Source organism: Apis mellifera, linkage group LG16, assembly GCF_003254395.2.
Source record: "Apis mellifera strain DH4 linkage group LG16, Amel_HAv3.1, whole genome shotgun sequence".
In the NCBI taxonomy this organism is placed as follows: domain Eukaryota; kingdom Metazoa; phylum Arthropoda; class Insecta; order Hymenoptera; family Apidae; genus Apis; species Apis mellifera.
In genome coordinates, this window is record NC_037653.1 from 1,166,293 (window position 1) to 1,186,961 (window position 20,669).

General features: G+C 29.9%; 4 protein-coding genes across 10 annotated transcripts in view; 2 read left to right on the plus strand and 2 right to left on the minus strand.

Moving 5' to 3' along the window:
• Positions 1-11,972, minus strand: part of LOC409952 — a 28,738-nt gene extending 16,766 nt beyond the window's left edge. The window contains exons 1-10 of one of the 3 annotated variants that reach the window (XM_016916921.2): positions 11,707-11,972; positions 6,185-6,298; positions 5,752-5,951; positions 4,801-5,271; positions 3,430-3,943; positions 2,224-3,349; positions 1,793-2,146; positions 1,307-1,689; positions 437-733; positions 211-246 (exon numbers count right to left, since the gene is read on the minus strand). In XM_016916921.2, the coding sequence (XP_016772410.1) occupies positions 211-246; positions 437-733; positions 1,307-1,689; positions 1,793-2,146; positions 2,224-3,349; positions 3,430-3,943; positions 4,801-5,271; positions 5,752-5,951; positions 6,185-6,282 (3,479 nt within the window). In that variant the 5' untranslated portion in view covers positions 6,283-6,298; positions 11,707-11,972. Of the gene's footprint in view, positions 1-210; positions 247-436; positions 734-1,306; positions 1,690-1,792; positions 2,147-2,223; positions 3,350-3,429; positions 3,944-4,800; positions 5,272-5,751; positions 5,952-6,068; positions 6,299-11,706 lie in introns of those variants that run through there. The other 2 variants (XM_016916922.2, XM_026445860.1) reach the window with 2 other exon arrangements.
• A 460-nt stretch (positions 11,973-12,432) lies between these two features.
• LOC113219318 (exosome component 10) lies at positions 12,433-16,084 on the plus strand. The gene is made up of 5 exons (XM_026445863.1): positions 12,433-12,710; positions 12,785-13,030; positions 13,119-14,636; positions 14,791-15,311; positions 15,590-16,084. The coding sequence occupies exons 1-5, from the start codon at positions 12,588-12,590 to the stop codon at positions 15,822-15,824; spliced, it is 2,643 nt and encodes an 880-aa protein (XP_026301648.1). The 5' UTR covers positions 12,433-12,587; the 3' UTR covers positions 15,825-16,084.
• Positions 16,085-16,689: 605 nt separating this feature from the next.
• LOC413532 (phospholipase A1) lies at positions 16,690-19,004 on the plus strand. Of its 2 annotated transcripts, XM_026445866.1 has the most exons (6): positions 16,690-17,273; positions 17,422-17,525; positions 17,618-17,922; positions 17,986-18,081; positions 18,169-18,414; positions 18,504-19,004. In XM_026445866.1, the coding sequence occupies exons 1-6, from the start codon at positions 16,791-16,793 to the stop codon at positions 18,575-18,577; spliced, it is 1,308 nt and encodes a 435-aa protein (XP_026301651.1). In that variant the 5' UTR covers positions 16,690-16,790; the 3' UTR covers positions 18,578-19,004. The 2 variants fall into 2 exon arrangements, with proteins under 2 accessions (XP_026301651.1, XP_026301650.1); XM_026445865.1 differs by having other exon boundaries at positions 18,169-19,004.
• Positions 19,005-19,044: 40 nt separating this feature from the next.
• Positions 19,045-20,669, minus strand: part of LOC409604 (nostrin) — a 31,660-nt gene continuing 30,035 nt past the window's right edge. For all 4 annotated transcript variants that reach the window (XM_026445862.1, XM_016916925.2, XM_016916924.2 and 1 more), the window contains 3 exons: positions 20,304-20,633; positions 20,080-20,232; positions 19,045-19,940 (listed from right to left, as the gene is read on the minus strand). In XM_026445862.1, coding sequence (XP_026301647.1) covers positions 19,521-19,940; positions 20,080-20,232; positions 20,304-20,633 — 903 coding nt within the window. In that variant the 3' untranslated portion in view covers positions 19,045-19,520. The remainder of the gene's footprint in view (positions 19,941-20,079; positions 20,233-20,303; positions 20,634-20,669) is intronic.

Below are 20,669 nucleotides of genomic sequence, written 5' to 3' on the forward strand. Positions count from 1 at the left end.
GCTGCTGTCCAAAGTACAAAATTGTCATTTATAAAAAATATTTTTTCTTTATGATGTTTGTTTCTATGTGCGTATTACGTGTATACAAGAAAAAAGAGATTTATATAAACCGATTCGAGATATATTACTCGTGATATATTTTGCACTACCTTCTAAAATAATCAGCATAGACTACATTGTTCTAAAGTTGTTGTTAACAATTGGACTCACGTAGTCACGGTCCTCGTTTCGACATATGTCTGGTAGCTTGCACAAACAAGCGTTAAATCGTTGTCATTAGGTATTGAAAGTTCATACGAGCAGTAAGCTAGCTAAAAAGAATATTCGAAAAAAAAGCGAATCGCGGATGCTTTGAAAGGAGAAGCAATGTTGAATGCTTAAGAAAAAGCAATGGGTAACAAATGGACAAATTGTAAACAATATAAATGAATATTACCTTGATAATGGTTTATTCAGACCCCAGAAAGCTTGCGAGGAATTAGATCCTAATCTTCCGAACAATCGGGAACTTGGAAAACCGGTAGTACGGTTGTCGTCAACGTTCAATCTTTGTGTCAAGCTTCGCACTCTGGACAATAGAGTGGAAAATAAATTTTCGGCAGTTAACAATTCGAATCCATCATCGTCGTCATCTTCACCAGAAGATAAACTGTCTGCGTGTTCTGATGGTTGTCTTGTAGGTCGAGAGCTTCTCAACCGATGCATATGTCGTTGTAAGAGATCCTCACTATCCCTGAAAGATAAACTCATTTCCATCAATCACATATTTACTTGATCTTCATCTTGACTGAGAAATAATTTCAAATGTTCACATATTTATTTGTAATAAATTTAGTTTATAAAAGTATGCTATGCTTCATAAAATATTCAAGATATCTAAACTCAAATGTTAATTACAACAGTTAGATATATTAATCGCTCATATTATATAGATTTAAAGAAAATATAAATACAATTATTCTGAAAAAATATTTTCTATATTTCTGAAACAAATGAATGAACATATATATATTAGTGAACAGTCTATTAAATTTAATTGAATTTCTAACTATAAGATAATATCATCTAAAAGTGAATGAAAAATTAATATATATTAATATTCTCAACAATTGTTTCACAAAAATATAAAAAATATAATAATATCACTATTACAATTTTATAATATTTATAATACAGAATTTAAATGATTTGAAAACTAAATATATGATTACATTATAACAAATCTATTTCTGCAGGAATGAAATTGATATTACTTTCTCATCGATACATCAGAAAAGAAAAATACCAAATTTTTAGCAATAGTTACCTGTGCAACGAGGAGAACGGTGATTCGTCCTCGCTTGCATCCGAGAGAAGAGAACTCATTCTTCGTGGTCTGCCAAACCTTGATCGGGGAACGTTTGTGCTGGTGGACGAACTACCAGTTTTGGTTTCAGGTTCAACGCTACCAGACCTGGGGGTAACATATCCACCGCCTTCTACGGCAATGGGAATAATGTACTCTCTAGGACTCTTTCGGATTGGCTCAGGTCCAACGGTAGATCCGAGAGCGCTGTCAGTATCCGAGTCTGCGGTCGATTGACGAGACAACGAACCAGATCTCTGTGAAACTGATCGTTGAGGCATAGGCGGTAATTTCGACGGTGGTGAGGTTGATGATTGTGGCGACTGTTGATTATCCGCTTCCATCTAAAATAAATATAAATGTTATATACAAAAGAAAAAATGATTAAACGATTAAAATACATTATAATTAAGTCTTACAATGTATATAAAATTTAATTTGATATACCTGGATCGGAATTATTCTTTCTTTCGGTGCAATGTTCCTTGGTCTGGTTTCAGGTTCCAAACTCGAGCTTCTATTGGTTTGTGGTACCGCAGCCGCAACAGGAAAAGCAACTTCAGATCTTTGTGTTCGCAGTTTCTGCGGTTGGAACGCATCAATCTTGGCCTCGAGTTCAGATTTGAACGCGAAGGGAGATTCAGCCCCAGAAGATTTCGCACCCGTCATAGAAATCTCGGCTTTGCTCGTCTTTCGCGGTCTGGGTAAAGTGGCGCTTTTCAGAGTAATTTCCATTTTGCTGGACATTTTCGGCTCTTCTTGCTCTTCGTCGTTATTGAACGCCTCGGACGCAGTGGAAACCTGAAAAATAATAATTAAAGATAACCATGCACGTAACCAATTCGTTACTTTTTATTAAGATCTTTCAAGATTCTTACTGTGGCTCCTCTGTTAGCATCCACCGTTTTTTCATCGAACGAAAAATTCGTTTCAACATTTGGCATAGACACAGATTCTGTCGTTGAACGCAAATCATTGGTTCCAATCTTCGACGATACTTTTGATGAAATTTTCTTTGGTTCTTGGCTTGATGGGGATATCGGCGGGGAGCCGTTTATCCTCCTTTGCATAGGCGGTTTTCCAATAGCACCACTTATTATGTCGACGGCTCGTTTCTTCGCCTCCTCCTTCTTCTTCTCTTCGCCCTCCATTTCCACTTCCTCGCTCTCATTTCGCGTCTGCTTCGACTTGTCGCTCGAATTTTCATTTCTTTTCGTATCCGTCGCAGACGGGACGTCGATGATCATTTTCGACGCAGTGTGCTTCACAGGCGGAGGTGTGCTTATCGAAGAGAGACTAGCTTTCCTCTCGAACACCCGCTTTGCCCCTCCAACATTCACACCCGGTATGAAGATTTTCTTAGGCTTTTCGCTCTCCACGCTTGATGCCATTTGATTAAACTTCTCCGCAGTTTCGAATATTTTGGAACGCCTCCTTTCGAACGTCTTCGCGGGAACTTCTCGCGCCTCGTTGCAAAGCTCCGAGTCGAGGGAGAGCGCTTTTTCTTTAAGCTTCTTAAATTCTCGTTGAGTAGCCTCAAGATTGATCGCGTCGTCTTGACCGACGGATGGTATCTTATCGATTACTTTTTCGTTCGACGCTTCGAACTTGGAAGGTGAGGATACATTTGTCTGATTGAACGCGAGCTTTTCTGAAGCTTTCGACATAACTTCGTCGCGATGTCCGCCGTCCATCGATTTCCCTCGACACTCGTTCTTCGAGTATTCATCGTCACAACTGCGATCGTTGATAATTCGATCCTCCGCTAAAATTTGCCGCGATACGGCATCTTGGAGCGATGGTTGCTCCTCTTCGAAAACTACAGGCGTTTTGCTTCGCTCTTTGCTCGGAGATCTTTCGCTGCATTCTTTGATCAATTCTAAACAAGCAGCTGTAGATTCTATTTTATTCAAGTCGACAGTCTTGCTGATAGGAACAGTTACCATAGGATCTACCTCCATAGCCTCCTCCGTGATAGAATTTGGAATTGGCGCCGAATGATGCCTAGAACGAGGAAAAGGAATAAGTTTTGAAAATTGAAAGAAAACGAGGAGAATGACATTGTGCAAGCATTTGAATTGAACCTTGACGCAGACTTATACATTCTAGGTTCCGGCTCATCCCGTTTCTCTTTCCTTCGAGATCGTTCCTTTCTCTTTGCATCAGCCGCGGCTGTTTCATCCATAGAGGGCGTTGTCTCCAATTTTCTCTTGGCATCCCCACCGATAGGCGCTGTTCTCGGCTCCTCTTCGAGTAACTCCCTTCTTATCCTCCTGTCGGAACTGCTCTGATCCAATTCCATCAAGCTTCCAACAGAGTGACATCTGGTCGGTACTAGAGTTTCGGAAGACACGTTGTTTGGAACATCTCCGGCCGATTGTTGATCGCCTATCACCAATTTCTCCGCGCTCGCGGACTGCGGCACCAGGGAGAGTAGCAAATCCAATCTGACAGGAGTCTGAGCCGCTAACTCTTCAGCAATATCCAGACAATTCTGCTCATATCCTTCGTTTACCCACCAATGGGTGCAAATCCTTTCGATGTCTGCTCTCCTGCCAGGACAAACAGTCAGCATGTCTTTGATAAGAGGGGAAGCAGCTAAAAAGAAGAAAACACAGAATTGGTTACTAATGAGCTTAAAGATACAATTAGTCACAAAATTGATTTTATACAATAAATGAATTTTACAAGAAATTTCTGAATATTCTGATTTCTTTGATAAAAGTTTATGTTAGAATATTTTTCAAAAGAGATAGAATCCTTTTAATTAAATCCTTTATATAAAATTTTTATATTATTCAGCATTGACAAAAACTTTAGAAAAGATTGATCTACATAAATTTCTAAAAAAAAATTATGCCCTACATCAATACTTCTTAATCTGTTTGAATTAATGATATATTTTAATATTTTTATATATTATGTATTTTAAATTATTACTAAATATAAAAATATTTATAATAATATTTACATTCTGTGTGTATCTTATAAAATTTATTATAAATTTTAATATGAACTTTTTTAATATGAAAAAAGAAATGTTAAATTATTACTAAATATAAAAATAATAATAATTTATAATAATAATTACATTCTGTGTATCTTATAAAATTTATTATAAATTTTTAATATGAACTTTTTTAATATGAAAAAAAATGTTAAATTTTTACTAAATATAAAAATATTTATAATAATAATTACATTCTGTGTATCTTATAAAATTTATTATAAATTTTTAATATGAACTTTTTTAATATGAAAAAAAATGTTAAATTTTTACTAAATATAAAAATATTTATAATAATAATTACATTCTGTGTATCTTATAAAATTTATTATAAATTTTAATATGAACTTGTTGATTGAGTTTCTATTAAATATATGAAGATTTTTATTATTGATAACTCCAAGAAAGAAGAGAAAAATGAAAGGAAAGAGACATAAGAGATACTTACGCGATGGTTTTTTAGGCTCGAAATAATCTGACTGTGAGATCTGTTTGACTAGTCGTTTGAAATTAGACCCGTCAAAGGGCATGGCACCGTAAACTAAAGTATAAAGAAGAACGCCCAAGCTCCAGCAATCAACTTCAGGGCCGTGATAAGGAGTACCCTTAACGATCTCGGGGCTGGCGTAGAGTGGACTACCGCAGAACGTGTTCAATAATCGTTGCTCATCGAACACGTTCGATAAGCCGAAATCCGCGATTTTTGCGTTCCCAACCTGATCTAGCAAAATGTTTTCGAGTTTCAAATCTCTGTGGCAAATTTTATGTTTATGACAGTAGAAAACGGCGGTGGCTATTTGCCGAAATATTCGTCTTGCTTCGTGCTCTGTCAATACTTTACGCTCGCTTAAATAATCGTAGAGCTCGCCACCGGCCGCGTATTCCATTACCAGCACCATCTTTTCTCTATTTTCGAACACTGGAAAAAAATGTGATTAAGATCAGAATTTAAAAATTATTAGTTACATAAATTATACAAATTAGGATTAGGCATTGTGAAACTAAATTTTTATTCGCACAAATATTTATATTTTATTTTTTATTATTTTCATCTCTGTTATTATATCAATATATTTGACATGTAAATTATAATATAAATATAAAAATATTTTTTATATTTGTTATTGTTACAATACTTGCCTATTTTTTAATATAGCAATGCAAAATGAAATCTGTGCTTCATGTATATGTACAACTTTGTTATTTTTTATCTTGTTTATCTTATCTTATTTTCTACTTTTATTTGAAATAATAAAACAGATTATTTAGAAACAATTTATTTCTTAAATAAAATTTTAAAATTTTACTTTTTATTAGTTAGTGATCATTCGTTTCTTGTTTCAATAAAGGACAAAAATAAAAAGTGCCCAATCCTGATATACCTGACATGAAACGATACCTTCGTATATGTGGATGATATTTGGATGTTGCACACTCGACATTATCTGAATCTCTCTTCGTATCCTGATCAAATCTGCTTCCGTTTCTATCTTGCATTTTTTTATAGTCTTTATTGCCACCTCTTGTCCGGTCTCTTTGTTGATTCCCAATTGAACTTTACCGTAAGTACCTTGACCAAGCTTTTTGATGATGTCAAACCTGAGGAAAATAAATGGGACACGAAATAATAACGAGGAACGCCTTGAACCACGCGTTATTACTATTTAACGAATGATTTACGACTGGCGCGTGAACAAACGATCTCGTGTTATTTACGTTCCGGCAATCTTAAAAGATCTCCGACCGGTCCCAATGGCCGGCGACAGCCAACCGATTCGATAGCCAATCGTCCACGGATGGACCCCACAAGATATTCGTAATGCTCTTCATACCTCTGCTTCAACTTCCGTTTGTGATTGTGAAGTCGCACCCCACCCGTACTCTCCATTCCTCCCATTATGTTGTGTATGCTTGCCTCTCCCACAACCATTTTTCCTTATGTTTATCTAAAAACAAAGCGTATATCAATATAACCGAGTAATAAACGAATAATAAAGTAAGAATATATTTTAAGAGATTAAATATAAATTATTACACAATTATCAACAGTTGTTATACAATTATATAATAATATGTATTTGAAAAATGTTGATAGCAATTTTTGAGAATTTAAAAATCACTTCTGAGAATGATAATTAATCTCAGATGGTCATTTGCAAAAAATATTTTTAAAATTTTAGAAATTTTAGAATTCTATTTAAAATTTGTTAGAAGATAAATGGATTTATATTATAAATCAGAAGTTTATATTGATATAAGAAAACTTTATAAAATATTAAGAGATTAAATATAAATTATTACAGTTGTTATATAATTATATAATAATATGTATTTGAAAAATGTTGATAGCAATTTCTGTGAATTTAAAAATCACTTCTGAGAATGATAATTAGTCTCAGATAGTCATTTGCAAAAAATATTTTAAAAATTTTAGAAATAGAATTCTATTTAAAATTTGTTAGAAGATAAATGGATTTATATTATAAATCAGAAGTTTATATTGATATAAGAAAACTTTATAAAATATTAAGAGATTAAATATAAATTATTACAGTTGTTATATAATTATATAATAATATGTATTTGAAAAATGTTGATAGCAATTTTTGAGAATTTAAAAATCACTTCTGAGAATGATAATTACTCTCAGATGGTCATTTGCAAAAAATATTTTTAAAATTTTAGAAATAGAATTCTATTTAAAATTTGTTAGAAGATAAATGGATTTATATTATAAATCAGAAGTTTATATTGATATAAGAAAACTTTATAAAAAATATTAAGAGATTAAATATAAATTATTACACAATTATCAACAGTTGTTATACAATTATATAATAATATGTATTTGAAAAATGTTGATAGCAATTTTTGAGAATTTAAAAATCACTTCTGAGAATGATAATTAATCTCAGATGGTCATTTGCAAAAAATATTTTAAAAATTTTAGAAATAGAATTCTATTTAAAATTTGTTAGAAGATAAATGGATTTATATTATAAATAAGAAATTTATATTTAATATTGATATAAGAAAACTTTATAAAAAATATTTTTTTTAAAATGTGATAAATATTTCATAATTGCAAAGTTAATCTATGACGTAATTGCAAAACATTCATCCCCACCATAAGAGTGAACCTTTTTCTGACATGTCGCGAAGCTTGATGCACAGGCTACGTAATTTGATCTGAGATCAAATATATGTGAGAATATTAATACAACGATGAATTTTCTTAAATTTTCTTCTTTTTTAACCGACATATTTATTAAAGTTTCTCTCGATCAAAATAATATCAAATAATATTATTTGAAATATTTGTACAATTAAATTAACGATAATTTTTTTTATTATCTATTTAAAATAAGAAAATATAATTTATTGATTCATTTTTGATCAGGAAAACTTGAAAAAATAATTTATTAACAAAAATTTTACAGTACATCAATATCGTCTCACGGATATGCTTTTCTTCCACTGTTTCAGCCATTTGCTTTTTGCTCTTATGTTCAACAAAAAAACGTAAACAAACGTTTAAAATCTTAGTCAAGCCATATCAAAAGTAAGAATCAATATTATTATTGGATAAGTGGAAAACCAAGAATTTTTTGTAACTAATAAAATATTTATAACGGTTTTGCAAGTATATATATACATATAATAAAAATACTTAATGAATTAATTTTTTATTTATTTTACATAAAAAATATATTTTCTATTATAACTGAATTTCTTTTTACGCAATTAACCTTCATACATTTTTTACTTTTTTTTTTTTTATGATGCAAAAACGCACATTAATTAGTTCACGCGTCAAAATCATACGTTTCTGATATGAATATTTACATTTTTTTTCTCGATATAATACGTAATGTAACGTAATGGCCTATTCTTTGTATTTCACACGATCCTTTTTTTTTTGCACGGTACGCACCTGCCGTGTAAAAAGAGGCGCAGATGTATGTATATTAAAACGTCAGCAATAGTATAGGTAACAGGGACTCAAATAGAGTTTCAGGCATCAGACACTTCTAGAGTTTCATTCATATAAATGAAGTTTTACTGAATCGAGTATCGATTTTTATTTCGTCGAGTTTTAATAAAATATCTAATATTTCAATGCGATATAAAAATTTAAATCTTTCATTATTTTCATTAATGATGCCTTTATTAAGAAAAACAAATTAGTTCCCAATTTGAAAATCCCTAAAAAGCACGTATAATAATTTTTTACCCTTAATTAATTTATTCTCAAAAATTAAAGAACGCACGATAATTCGTATCTTATAAAAAGATGAAACAATGACGGACGTTTCACCCGAGGAAAGCGGCGAAATTTATTGAAATGACCGTTTGCCGGATAACGCCATCTAAGAGGAAAAAATGAAAAGAAAGGGAATAAAGAGACGCGTGATCTTTTTTGAAAGGTGACAGAGGATCGACCTCCAAGAAACCCCGCGGTCCTCGTGATTGAGGATAACGAGGAGGCAGAGTATGGTTATCGAAGTTACGGTGAAACCGAAAAGGAAGGACAGACGGACAAAGTGCGGTGAGTTTATTTTCGGTGTTGAGACGCCGGTGTGCGTCTCTCCCGCCGATCAACGTCTCTCGCGACGTTCGCCTCCCCGACGATACGCGTATCCATTTCCCATATGCGTGCTGCCAACTATATTCGATCGAATCTTATTCCTTCGATACCGCAACTTCCTTTGTTTTCCTTCTTATCTTTCGAATCAATTGCTTGGATTCAACGAGCGACGATTTGATTTCGCGAATTAAGGAACAATTTATCGATTGTAATAACAAATGATTTCTCTCCCAAGGAAAGAAATTTTGACTTTTATGTTTCGATTAGTACCTCGATGAGTAACCTTGATACGTATATACCAAAATCGTTTTCTTGCTCGAAGTGCAAATGAATATCTCTCGAAACCTTGACTTCCTCGCGACAATCTCATTTGGCCGATTGTCACACAAGTCACGCCGCGCGAATCAACGAACACCGCCAATCTGTGCCAAACGAAAACGAGTTCCACTTTTAATGGAGATTAAAGAACGAATAATCTTTATCATTTCCTTTTCCGAACGAGCAGGTAGTTTATCGTACCTTGTTGATTAATTAAATTATCTTGAATAGCGAGTGTCGATCAACGAGTGTTCCTTATTATTGCACCGATTGTCAAAAATCGATTGCAACGAAATTACATGCACGATCGTAAAAACGAGAATTGTCTAATTGTCATCTAATCGTTTAGAAAGGAACACGTGCGCGTACAAAGTCGCGTTCTCTCCGTCAGTCTCGTTCTCGATACTCGATCGTGCTGCGTTTCGATATTTTTAGCGGGCACGTAGACCCGCCGCGTGGGTAGACCAGCTTCAGGGCTGATGTCCTAATGACTTCCATTTTCTCTTTTTCCTCTCTTTTTTCCGCGGTCAAGTCAAAAATCGATAAAAGGTTCGCGAATAATAAATATCGATAAACGATGAAACTCGGCGAATATACTCTCAATTTGATCTTCAAAATTTGACATATTGTCGCGTTATAATATTCCGTTATGTCATTGCTCGAACGATGTGACTCGTTATCGCGAATGATCCTGAGTAATTTGAATATAATGCTTATAGGAACGATGTAGCCAGGTCACGATAATTTTTACTTCTTATTTATAGATCGAGTTTAAAATATCTCTTGTCAACGAGCAAAGTCTGAAAGAACGCGAGATAAATCCGACCGAGCAATTAGAAATAAATGCGCGACTGATTGTAACGCAATACGAATTGCTTACTTCCCGTATAATTTTTTTTTTGTTTTCCTGTTTTATATATTACATACATATATACATACATAGATACATATATATATATACGTATATATGTACATACATGTATGTAAATATAGATGTATATATATATACATAGATTACGTGATTTAGGATGAATCGAATGAAAAAATACTCGCAAAATAGAGGGTCGACGCGCGAAGGCGCCGTTTGGCAACGATCGCTCGAAAAATTTGCCAACGTCGATTCTGTCTTATTGTGGCCTCGAAACATCGACGATCGACCGAGCACGCGCGGTTCCTTGTTACGTCGCTTCCGAACACCTACATTTCATGCATTCCAAATTAGATAATAAATTTTTACTTCGTATCATTTCATATATCACTTCTACGATTAGATAATGTATAAAATTTTATTCGTTCGTTTCATATATATATATATACGGATTCTCAATTATTTCGTTGTTTTTTTTCCCCGTTGTAATTCAAAAAACGATAAAGAAAGGAGTGAAAAAGTAATATATTTCAAAGTATCAATCATCCATAGTTTGTTAGGGATAGAAGATGTCATTGAAACATGACGTCATCTGGTGACTTGTATGGTATCTTATGATTCACATATTATTATTAAAACTTTTATTATTCTACCGTACGACTCGTATTGCATATATGAATGAATCTATCTACGTTCGCAATGGGTGATTGTACGCGGGATCGCAATTTCTCGCGACGAAAGTTTGAGTCATCAAGAATTAATAGACTACTCTTGGTGAATTTCATTCGCGACTATCTGGATGCTATTCCAATTCTCACGTAATTCTTTTCCAATGTTTTATTAAAACTTTCAAATTTTTTGATTTCAATAATATAAAGAACTAATAATTAATTGTAATTATATGAAATATTATTAAAATACAAATCGTATCGTATAAAAATAATGCGAGAAAATGTTACTACTTTCTTTAAATTCTAACGTCGGGATTGAGCATTACAAATTCAAATATATATGGTAAAACTTGATGTAAATATTGACAGTAAAATCAAATCAACAGAAAGGACTGGACGAGTAGAATCGGTAAATTAATTTGTCGATGAATAAGACATCGATCGACTCAAAAATCATTGTATCAATTAGGTTGAATAAAATGTATGTCATTGTGTATGTGTATGTATTTGTGCATCGTATGCAACTAAAGCACGTAGCACGGTATGTAGGTTCCTATCGATAAAAATAGCATTCTGATATTTCGATGAGTTCTTTAGGAACATCCGTTAATTGATTCGATCGTTCACGATGTCGAAGGAAGAAATGTGTTCTTGGATATTACTTCATAATAATATTACAAATATTCGAGAACCATAACGAAAACGAAGGATGATGATGACGGTGAAGTTCCCTTCTTCGTTATTGAGTAATCGAAAACGCCCACGACAGAAAATCGACGCTTCTTCGTAACATTTCTTTATTCAGGATGCATGTCCGTTCTTGAGACTTGTAATCGTCGATGAAACGAACGAATGCTCTGAATGAGAATCGACACTCGGGTAGAGTCTAAAAATAGCGAGAATTTGTACCTTACAGTGAACTCTGGAGCCAAATTATCCTCTTTTGCGGCTGCTTTCCGCTCCCGGGGAACTATAGAAAAGATACACTATTTACACTGTTATAATCGTCTTTACGGTAAATTTGATCACTAAGTCTCTACAACTTTTGAATTTTTCTGAGAGATCGCACACGTTCTTCGTTTCCATTTCATTTTACTAGACATTTTTCGCGTGACGATACCGCACACGGTTCATGCGCTGCCACCATCTTTATTTACTAATTTTGGACTTGATCGCTGAGAACAGGGAATGGATAGATTATAGTGATACTAGCGCCATCATTCGACGTCATTTTCTATATTGCAAGTGTATGCATTTTAAAAAATACTTTCATATGATTTTCCTAGTTTCGTTGCAATTGCACTTTTCCAATTTCATATTTGCTATAGATAAAACTTAATATATCTATTATTCATGATCTATTATTTGTGTTAAATATATATTGATGATATAATAAAATAAATAATAAAACTTATTATTTTACACACTATAATTTCATAAATGTTAAACTTTTTAATTTTTTTTTATAAAATACAATATTTATTCTATAACATAATATAAATAATATATAATAAATATATTAAGTTAATTAAAAATTATTGGAATTTGTATTTATTACAACTATCAAAATCATTTATTATGATTCTTAAAATAATGTAAATTTCTATACTTGATTCATCATGATTAGATTAATCTATGACATAGTATGTGTATGTTAACGACATCGTGAAAATTGGAGGTTATGGATGGAAAAATGGAATATGTTGTGCAATTTTGTACATTATTTTATTGCTTTATCGAATAATTTTTAACGAAAGTGGAAAAATAATTAATAGTTTATAATTAACAGTATGGATCCTACAGAAGATTGGAGTGGTAATTGCCAAACACTAGAAAATGAAACTCAAGAAAACGAAAATAAAGAAATTAATCAAATCATACCTGGATATGCAAGTTTTCATGATTACGTTCAAGTATGATTAAACTTATTGAGTTATTAAATTTATTCTTTTTCATATAAATTAAAATATAATATATTTTATTTTAGGAAGCATTCCATGTTATGAAACTTGGGATAAAAAATGCTAATAATTTACCGACGGGATCTAATTTTAATTATTACTCGTGTTTTCCCAGTTTTCGGAAAAATAAAGATGACAATATAAAATTATTATTAAACGTTGTGCAACATGTATTGGGAATCACTGGTGTAAAAAATAATATTTCAAATCGCGACATCGAAGAAAAATTTGATCTTTTATTAGAAGCAAATGATGTGCTATTGGATCGAGCTGTATGTTTTATTAAAACATTTACATCTAAGATTTTTCGTATATAAATTTTATTCTTTATAAATATAATATATATTTTTCGTATTACAGAATGCTTTGATGGACAAAGAATGTGGTATTACCAAGAATTCAGAAGTAGAAGTTGTAGTTTCACATTTAAAGAATCAACCAATCAATGGTGGATGGAACAATCAAATTTGTCAACCATTGCAAATTTCAGAGAATGCTCAATCTATACGCTTATTGGCTGGTAAAAACATTCAAAGACCACAGCTAATGTTCAAAGATAAAATTGACAATAGTTCAAAACCTTGGTGTCCAAGGATTAAAGATAAACCTAATTCTTTGAAACCATTAGCTATTTATTTGGAAGAAAGTGAAAATGGTGAAGTGTTTAATCATCCTTATGAATATGAACTGAATATGTTTGTTCCTCCCAATGATCAATTGAAAAAATCTGAACCAACAAAATACAAAAATTTGGAAGATACATTATTAGTAATGATTAAAGATCCATCAGATATCAAGTTATTGATAAATGATCTAAAGCAATATAAGGAAATCGCCGTAGATTTAGAACATCATTCCTATAGAAGTTTTCAAGGAATAACTTGTTTGATGCAGATCTCAACAGAAGATAAAGATTACTTGATAGATACTTTGTCATTGAGATCTGAATTACACGAGTTAAATGAAATTTTTACAAAACCAACAATATTAAAAGTTTTTCATGGAGCAGATTTAGATATACAATGGCTTCAAAGAGATTTATCTCTATATGTAGTGAATATGTTTGATACGCATCAAGCGGCAAAACAACTTAATCTGCCATATTTAAGTTTAGCATATTTATTGAAACATTATTGTAATGTAGATCCTGATAAACATTTTCAAATGGCTGATTGGCGCATAAGACCTTTACCAGAAAAACTTATTAAATATGCTAGAGAGGATACACATTATTTATTGTATATAAAAGATATGTTAAAAAATGCTTTAATTGATGTAGCTAATGGACAAATTAATATTTTGAAAGTTGTATATGATAGAAGTACGGAGATTTGTAAAAAGACATATGTTAAACCAATTTGGACAGAAGAAAATTGTATGACAATGTATAGAAAAAGTCAGAAAATGTTTAATAATAAACAACTTTATGCTTTAAGAGAATTGCATAAATGGAGGGACGATACAGCTAGAATAGAAGATGACAGTATTGCTTATGTATTACCAAATCATATGTTGTTAAACATAGCTGAAACATTACCTCGTGAAATGCAAGGAATTTTAGCATGCTGTGATTCTATTCCTCCTTTGGTTAGACAGAATTTATTAAAATTGCACAAAATAATATTAAAGGCTAGAGAGCAGCCACTTATTAAACCAATTCTTGAAGAAGATATTAGACAAAGATTAACACAAAGGAATCATCATACTAATTTAGATGTATGGATGTATTCCCCTCATGATATTCCTAGTGATATGGAAGCAAGAGCTGATTTACCATGTTTATTAGATAAAAATAATGTATTAGAAACACCAATTTCTAATACAAATATTGCAATAAAACATACAGTAACTGTATTTGACAGTCCAACAATATCCGAGGTTATATATAATAATTTAAATTATATATATTTTTTTTAATATATATATATTTTCAGAAAAATTAAAAATAAATGACATCAAATATAATCTTGATTTTATTATAATTTTAATATAATTATAATTTTAGTTTTAATGATTATTTATTTATTTATAGGATGAAGAAGTTGGAAAAACTGAACAAGAAAGCACTAAAAAGAAAAAATTTGTTTTTGTAAGTCCATTTGAACGATATAAACGAGTTATACCTATGATAGCAGAGCAAGAAGCACAAGAGAGAGAGAAACAAAAACAAGAAGAAGAAAATCGTTTAAAAAAAGAAATAGAAATTGTAGAAAGCAAAAACAGAGTTTATCAACACTTTAAGCAAGTTTCCCAAATGATAACAGGAAAAAATGAATCAGAATTATCAAAAAAACCATCTCAAACTCCATTAAGTCAAATGCCGGGACGTAAAAGAAAAAGAGATTCAAATATTAATAAACAAGATGAAGTACAAGAAGAAAAAACTAATGATAACTTATCAACTCCAGTTCCAATATTAGAGACCAGAATTATTCAAGATCTGAAAAAAGATGTAAGTGAAGTTGAATATTTGAAAGAAGAACAAAATGTACAAGAAAGTGTAACAAAAAAACAGAAACAAATTCCAAATAATGAAACCATGAATTTGTTGCGGTAAGTATTTTTTATTATTACTATTATTATTATTATTATTATAATATATATATATATGTATATATATTATTAGTAATATTATTATATTACTAATTAAAATTCAATGTTTTTAATAAAAACATTTTATTTTTATTAAAATATTAGATTACTTTTGTTTTATATATTTTATATTTTAAAATTGTAATTTTATAATATTTATAAGCTATATAAATATATAAACTAATAATCAATAATAATTAGTATGATAAGAATTATTAATAAAATTAATTTATTTATAGATCAAGAAAAAAAGGAGAAAGGGAACGTACAATTAAAGATTTGGAAAAGAAAGGCATGATGCCATCAAAAAAATTCGATTATAAAATCGTAGATTTTAGTGCTTTTCAAGGAGGTAGTCAAAACATACCCAACCAAGTACAATTTGAACAAACAATGGTAAGAATGTATATATCATTTCATTATCATTTAGTGAATTTATTAATTATTTTCAAATATCAATTTTTATTTTTGTAGAAAAAGAAAAAACAAAAAAACCGAAAAAAGAAGAAACAAAAAAAATTAAATATATAAAAATCGATTACAATATTTTAATAATTATAAGGGTATATTATATATCTTCTTATATCACTAATACGATTAACAACTTAAAAGACTTTAAAATTATGATGGCAGATGTTTTTTTTCACATCATGTACATATTACATGCAATTATATCATTTTTTTTATATTGTCTATAAATTAAATGCAATAAATGCTTGTAGATAACTTTTAAATAACTTTATATTATAATATTATTAATATTTTAAAAAAATGTAAATTAAATATTACTCTCTTTCCCTCCTCTTTCTTTCTCTTTCTATCTATCTTCTTTTTCTTTTTTTTTATTTTTCAATAATATATATATGTAGTATTATATATATTGTATTTAATATTTTTTAATTTAATAAAATAAATTAATTTTAATAAAATAAAAATTATAAAAATTATATTTTTATATCGATATATTCTATTTATTAATATTTTCAATATTATAAAAATATTGTTAATAATTTTTTAAAGATTTTAATTATTTTAATGTATTATAAAATTCTTATTAATTAAAAAAGAATATTTCAAAAATTTATTTTTATAATTAACATTATATGTATAATTACAAAAAATAACTTAGAAATAACTATGAAAAAAAACTAATAGATTATCAAAAATATGAAGATGCGATAAATAAATTCATATTGTGTTATTATATTTAATTATATTTAATAAATCAAATATTTTTATTTAACTTAAATATATCAATATATATATATATATAAATATTTATATATATATAAATATATCAAAATGCGGAAAAGAATAAGTAAACAACTTGAAATTAGTAATATAAATTTTATCATTAGGTCATGACTTCAATTTTTTTCGTTGTATACATATAATCTTTCATATATTAAATACAATTCTTACTTATTGTTAGTTAGAAAAATGACGTGGTGGTTTGCCAAAGTACTAATCAAATTATTCATATTTTTTACCATAAGTAATCACATTTTGACAGAAAGTTCAAAACTAAATATTTTGGATTATGTTAAGAAAAATTTGTATAATTTTCGTAATAACAATTTGAAAGATTTTATTTTTACACTCTCGAATTCGTCAAAGTACATTAACAATCGAATAAATTTCAAATCAAATCAAGTTGATTGTTTCGGTTTAGGAAAAGGATTAGCTAGAATTTTGGAATGGTTTTTTTTAAGTAATCCAAATGGAACAAATGCTTTGGATGTTCAATTTTTCCTTTCTTCAAGAAGACAACCAAAACGTGTTCAAGTTATGATTGGTAAACAATTTGGTTTAGAATGGACAGACTTTCAAATCGAACGACTAACGATCATTATAGTTCATGGATTCTTATCTCATGGTCAAGAATCATGGATTAATGAAATGGAAAAATCATTCCTTCTATGGGTAAAAATCTCTTTTTCATTCTTTTTTTTTTAAATATTATGTAAAAAAATTTTTTTTTCAAAATGTTAAAAATGTTAAAAATGTCGTTATTATTTTATTAACATGTAAATTTACGTAGTAATTTTTTTTTTAATTTTTTCATGTTTAGAATGACGTTAATATCATAGTTGTAGATTGGAGTGCTGGAGGTAATACTTGGAATTATTATAAAGCTGCAATTAACACGAAAATAATAGGATATCAAATTGCGAGGTTTATACTATATACCTTACATATTTAACATATTTTAAAGATATTATAATGATATAAACATATTAAGTCATAGAGTTTATTATTTTATTAAGATTTTTAGAACACATAGCAAATGCAACAAGTGGTCAAAATGATTTCAACAATAATTGGGGACAATTACATTTAGTAGGCCATAGTCTCGGAGCACATATTTGTGGTTTTGCTGCGAAAGAATTGAAAAAAGGGCAAAACAAATGGAAAGTACTAAGAATAACAGGGCTAGATCCTGCACAACCTTGTTTCAGAAATGTAGACTCCAGTATGAAACTTCATAAATCTGATGCGTTATTTGTCGATGTTATTCATACTAATGGCAGATTACTTTCTAAGATCGGATTAGGTTTACCAGAACCAATAGGTTAGATATTTTTAAATATCGCATTATGTATTAATACGAGGATAAATGATTTGTATTATATAGGTCACATTGATTTCTATCCTAATGGTGGTAGAACTCAGCCTGGTTGCATAAAGATCAATTCTTCGTATTTCGAATATTTACCAATTCCACTTGTAGGTAATTATTTGTTGAAAATATTTCATTATGTTCCTTGATCTTATTATTATTATAAATTATTTTTTTTAAATTTCAATGCGATTTTAGAAATTAATAATGCTATATGCAGTCATGGACGTTCATATATTTATTTGACGGAATCTTTAGTCTCCGAGGTGAAACAAAATTGTACTTTTTGGGCGCACCATTGGAATTTATCTTACCAGAACTTGTTGCAAATAGTAACAGAATCTTGTAATAAAAATATTTGTACTGAAATGGGTATAAACGCAATAAAGTATTCTCATCGAGGAACATTTTTTGTCGCAACTTCCAATACTTCACCTTTTTGTAGTAAGAAATTTATAAAATATAAAAATTTGTGTTATATTTACTCGCTTATATATATCTGTATAATGATGAATTTTTTTTAATTTTTATAGTTAATGACACTCACATAATTGGTGAAATAGTAATTCAAATGAAAAAAGATTTCACAGACGAATTTTATGATTAAGATGAATAATTTATGAATAAATTAATCAGTATATGTATTTTTTGATCGATAAATAAAAGAATTTTACTTCAAATTTCAATTACATACAATATTTAAGTTATTAAATGCAACTAAGTACTATTTACAATTCGTTTTGAAAATTAAGTTATGTACATATCACGCTATTTAATTTATATGCGTACATGAATACTGCATGAATAAGCAGTCTTCGATTATTTGAAGTCTAATCACTTCTTTCATTAATTATGATCCAAGACAAAGACATAAGCGACTTTTTAACGCACAATTATATGTCTTTCCTTGTTTTTTGAAAATAACAAAGATAGATGTACAATCGCAGCGAAAAGTTACTTTTGTGCGCACGGGATCTTATATTATATTACTTTTATATTCTATGATGACTTTATATTACAATTTATAAATTATACTACATAAGTTATACAAATAGAAAGAAATATTTCGTTGTATAAACATTTTTTTTTTTTTATTATGATTTATAATATTGTGGCGATGAACTTTTTCGAAAGTTGATTTTGTGCATTAGTCTTTATATATGTTATTATTGGCACTTTAATAAACAAACATGTAATAACATGTTTTTTTGGAAATGATATTAACGCGTGTATATGTTTAAAAAATATTTTCGCGACATATAATAATATAGCAATTTTTTAGTGCGTTATATTTCTTACTCAAGTAAAAAATGTTACTTTGTACAGTTTTAAATTTAATATTTAAAAAGGCCACATTAAGTTTGTAGCATACTTTGGTAATTCATCAATGATGTATGATTAATATCTTTCGTTGTCATTTATTTTTTATATATTAATTGCATTTTGTGAATATTTTTCATACATTATTACACTCACCTGTTTTTGTTTTTCTTTTTCTCTTTCTATAATTAGAAGAATATATTTTTAATCTTTAATATCGGATGAATCGATTAATGAATAACTTGAACATAAGTGGCTGGAAATATTCCAGTTCGTCCCCTGCATTCACCTATCCACCAACCATCTGGTTGCTTTTGATGGACTGTAATTAAATCTCCAGGACTTAGACTAAGCTCGTCATTTAAATTTGCTGAATATTGATAAATAGCTCTACATTGTTCCGTTCCATCGGATTTAGCATTCGTTTCGGCAGTATCGATATCTTGATTATTATTATCTTCAGAATGACTGCTGAATTCATCAAAATCACTAAAGTCATCCTCATCCGGTGGATTTTCCGAGTTACCATCCCCAGCAGTTCGATCAGCCCAATGACGACTTTCAGTATCGTGATCCTTTACGAGATGGACATCCATTTCGTCTTCATCATCCTGAATCTCGAACGATTCGTTCTTTGCCCAAGAAGGAATCTGTAAAAAAATATATATATATTTACTCTTTTCTATTGTTTTCTAATAATTTCATACGTAAATATGTAATATATATATATATTTCATATAATATGTAAATTGAAAAATTTATTTTTTTATTTTTATGACTGATATTTACCTTAAGGACACTTTGCTGTAAACCTTGTTTATCTCTTGAAACTAAAATATGTTCAGCCAATGGATGTTTTATTCGTTTGCTACCTTCTACTTCTGCTAATGTTCCTCCAACTTTATACCTTGCTGCCTCTAGATATACTAACATAGAACGCATCTAAAAATAAACAAATAAGTAAATATGATTCTGAATACGATATGAGAATTTAAAAAAAAAAGTAATCTTACATGATGTAGCTTCTCCGTTACATTTTGTGTACTTTCATCTGCCGCGAATGCAGGTGTTGCAATGAAAGCTCTATGAAGAGTTTCTAGACCTTCTCTTCCGCGTTTTTCACGCTCCAAGTCTTGTCTGATCAAATGAAGAACTCTTACCAACGCTTGTTTTCGACGTTCTCTATTCATTGCTAGAGTAACATGTTCAGCATAGAAATCTGGTAATAGTTGTTCAGAGTTACATCCATCATTGCTTTCCACCCTGCGTATAAGATTCTTTAAAATCTCAATATCTTGGGATACATTGCAATTACGTATAGGAGCTGCCAAACGGTCTGCAATCTGTATAAGAAGATTGAAAGAAAAAAATATTAATTT

What these genes read in the sequence shown, in the direction of transcription:
- LOC113219318 (XM_026445863.1), top strand. Translation starts at nt 12,588, where the DNA reads ATGGATCCTACAGAAGATTGGAGTGGTAATTGCCAAACACTAGAAAAT. An exon ending in GTTTTCATGATTACGTTCAA is followed by an intron (nt 12,711 to 12,784) that starts GTATGATTAAAC and finishes ATTTTATTTTAG; the next exon opens with GAAGCATTCCATGTTATGAA. An exon ending in GAAACCATGAATTTGTTGCG is followed by an intron (nt 15,312 to 15,589) that starts GTAAGTATTTTT and finishes ATTTATTTATAG; the next exon opens with ATCAAGAAAAAAAGGAGAAA.
- LOC413532 (XM_026445865.1), top strand. Translation starts at nt 16,791, where the DNA reads ATGACGTGGTGGTTTGCCAAAGTACTAATCAAATTATTCATATTTTTT. An exon ending in ATAGGATATCAAATTGCGAG is followed by an intron (nt 17,526 to 17,617) that starts GTTTATACTATA and finishes TATTTTATTAAG; the next exon opens with ATTTTTAGAACACATAGCAA. An exon ending in AGGTTTACCAGAACCAATAG is followed by an intron (nt 17,923 to 17,985) that starts GTTAGATATTTT and finishes TGTATTATATAG; the next exon opens with GTCACATTGATTTCTATCCT.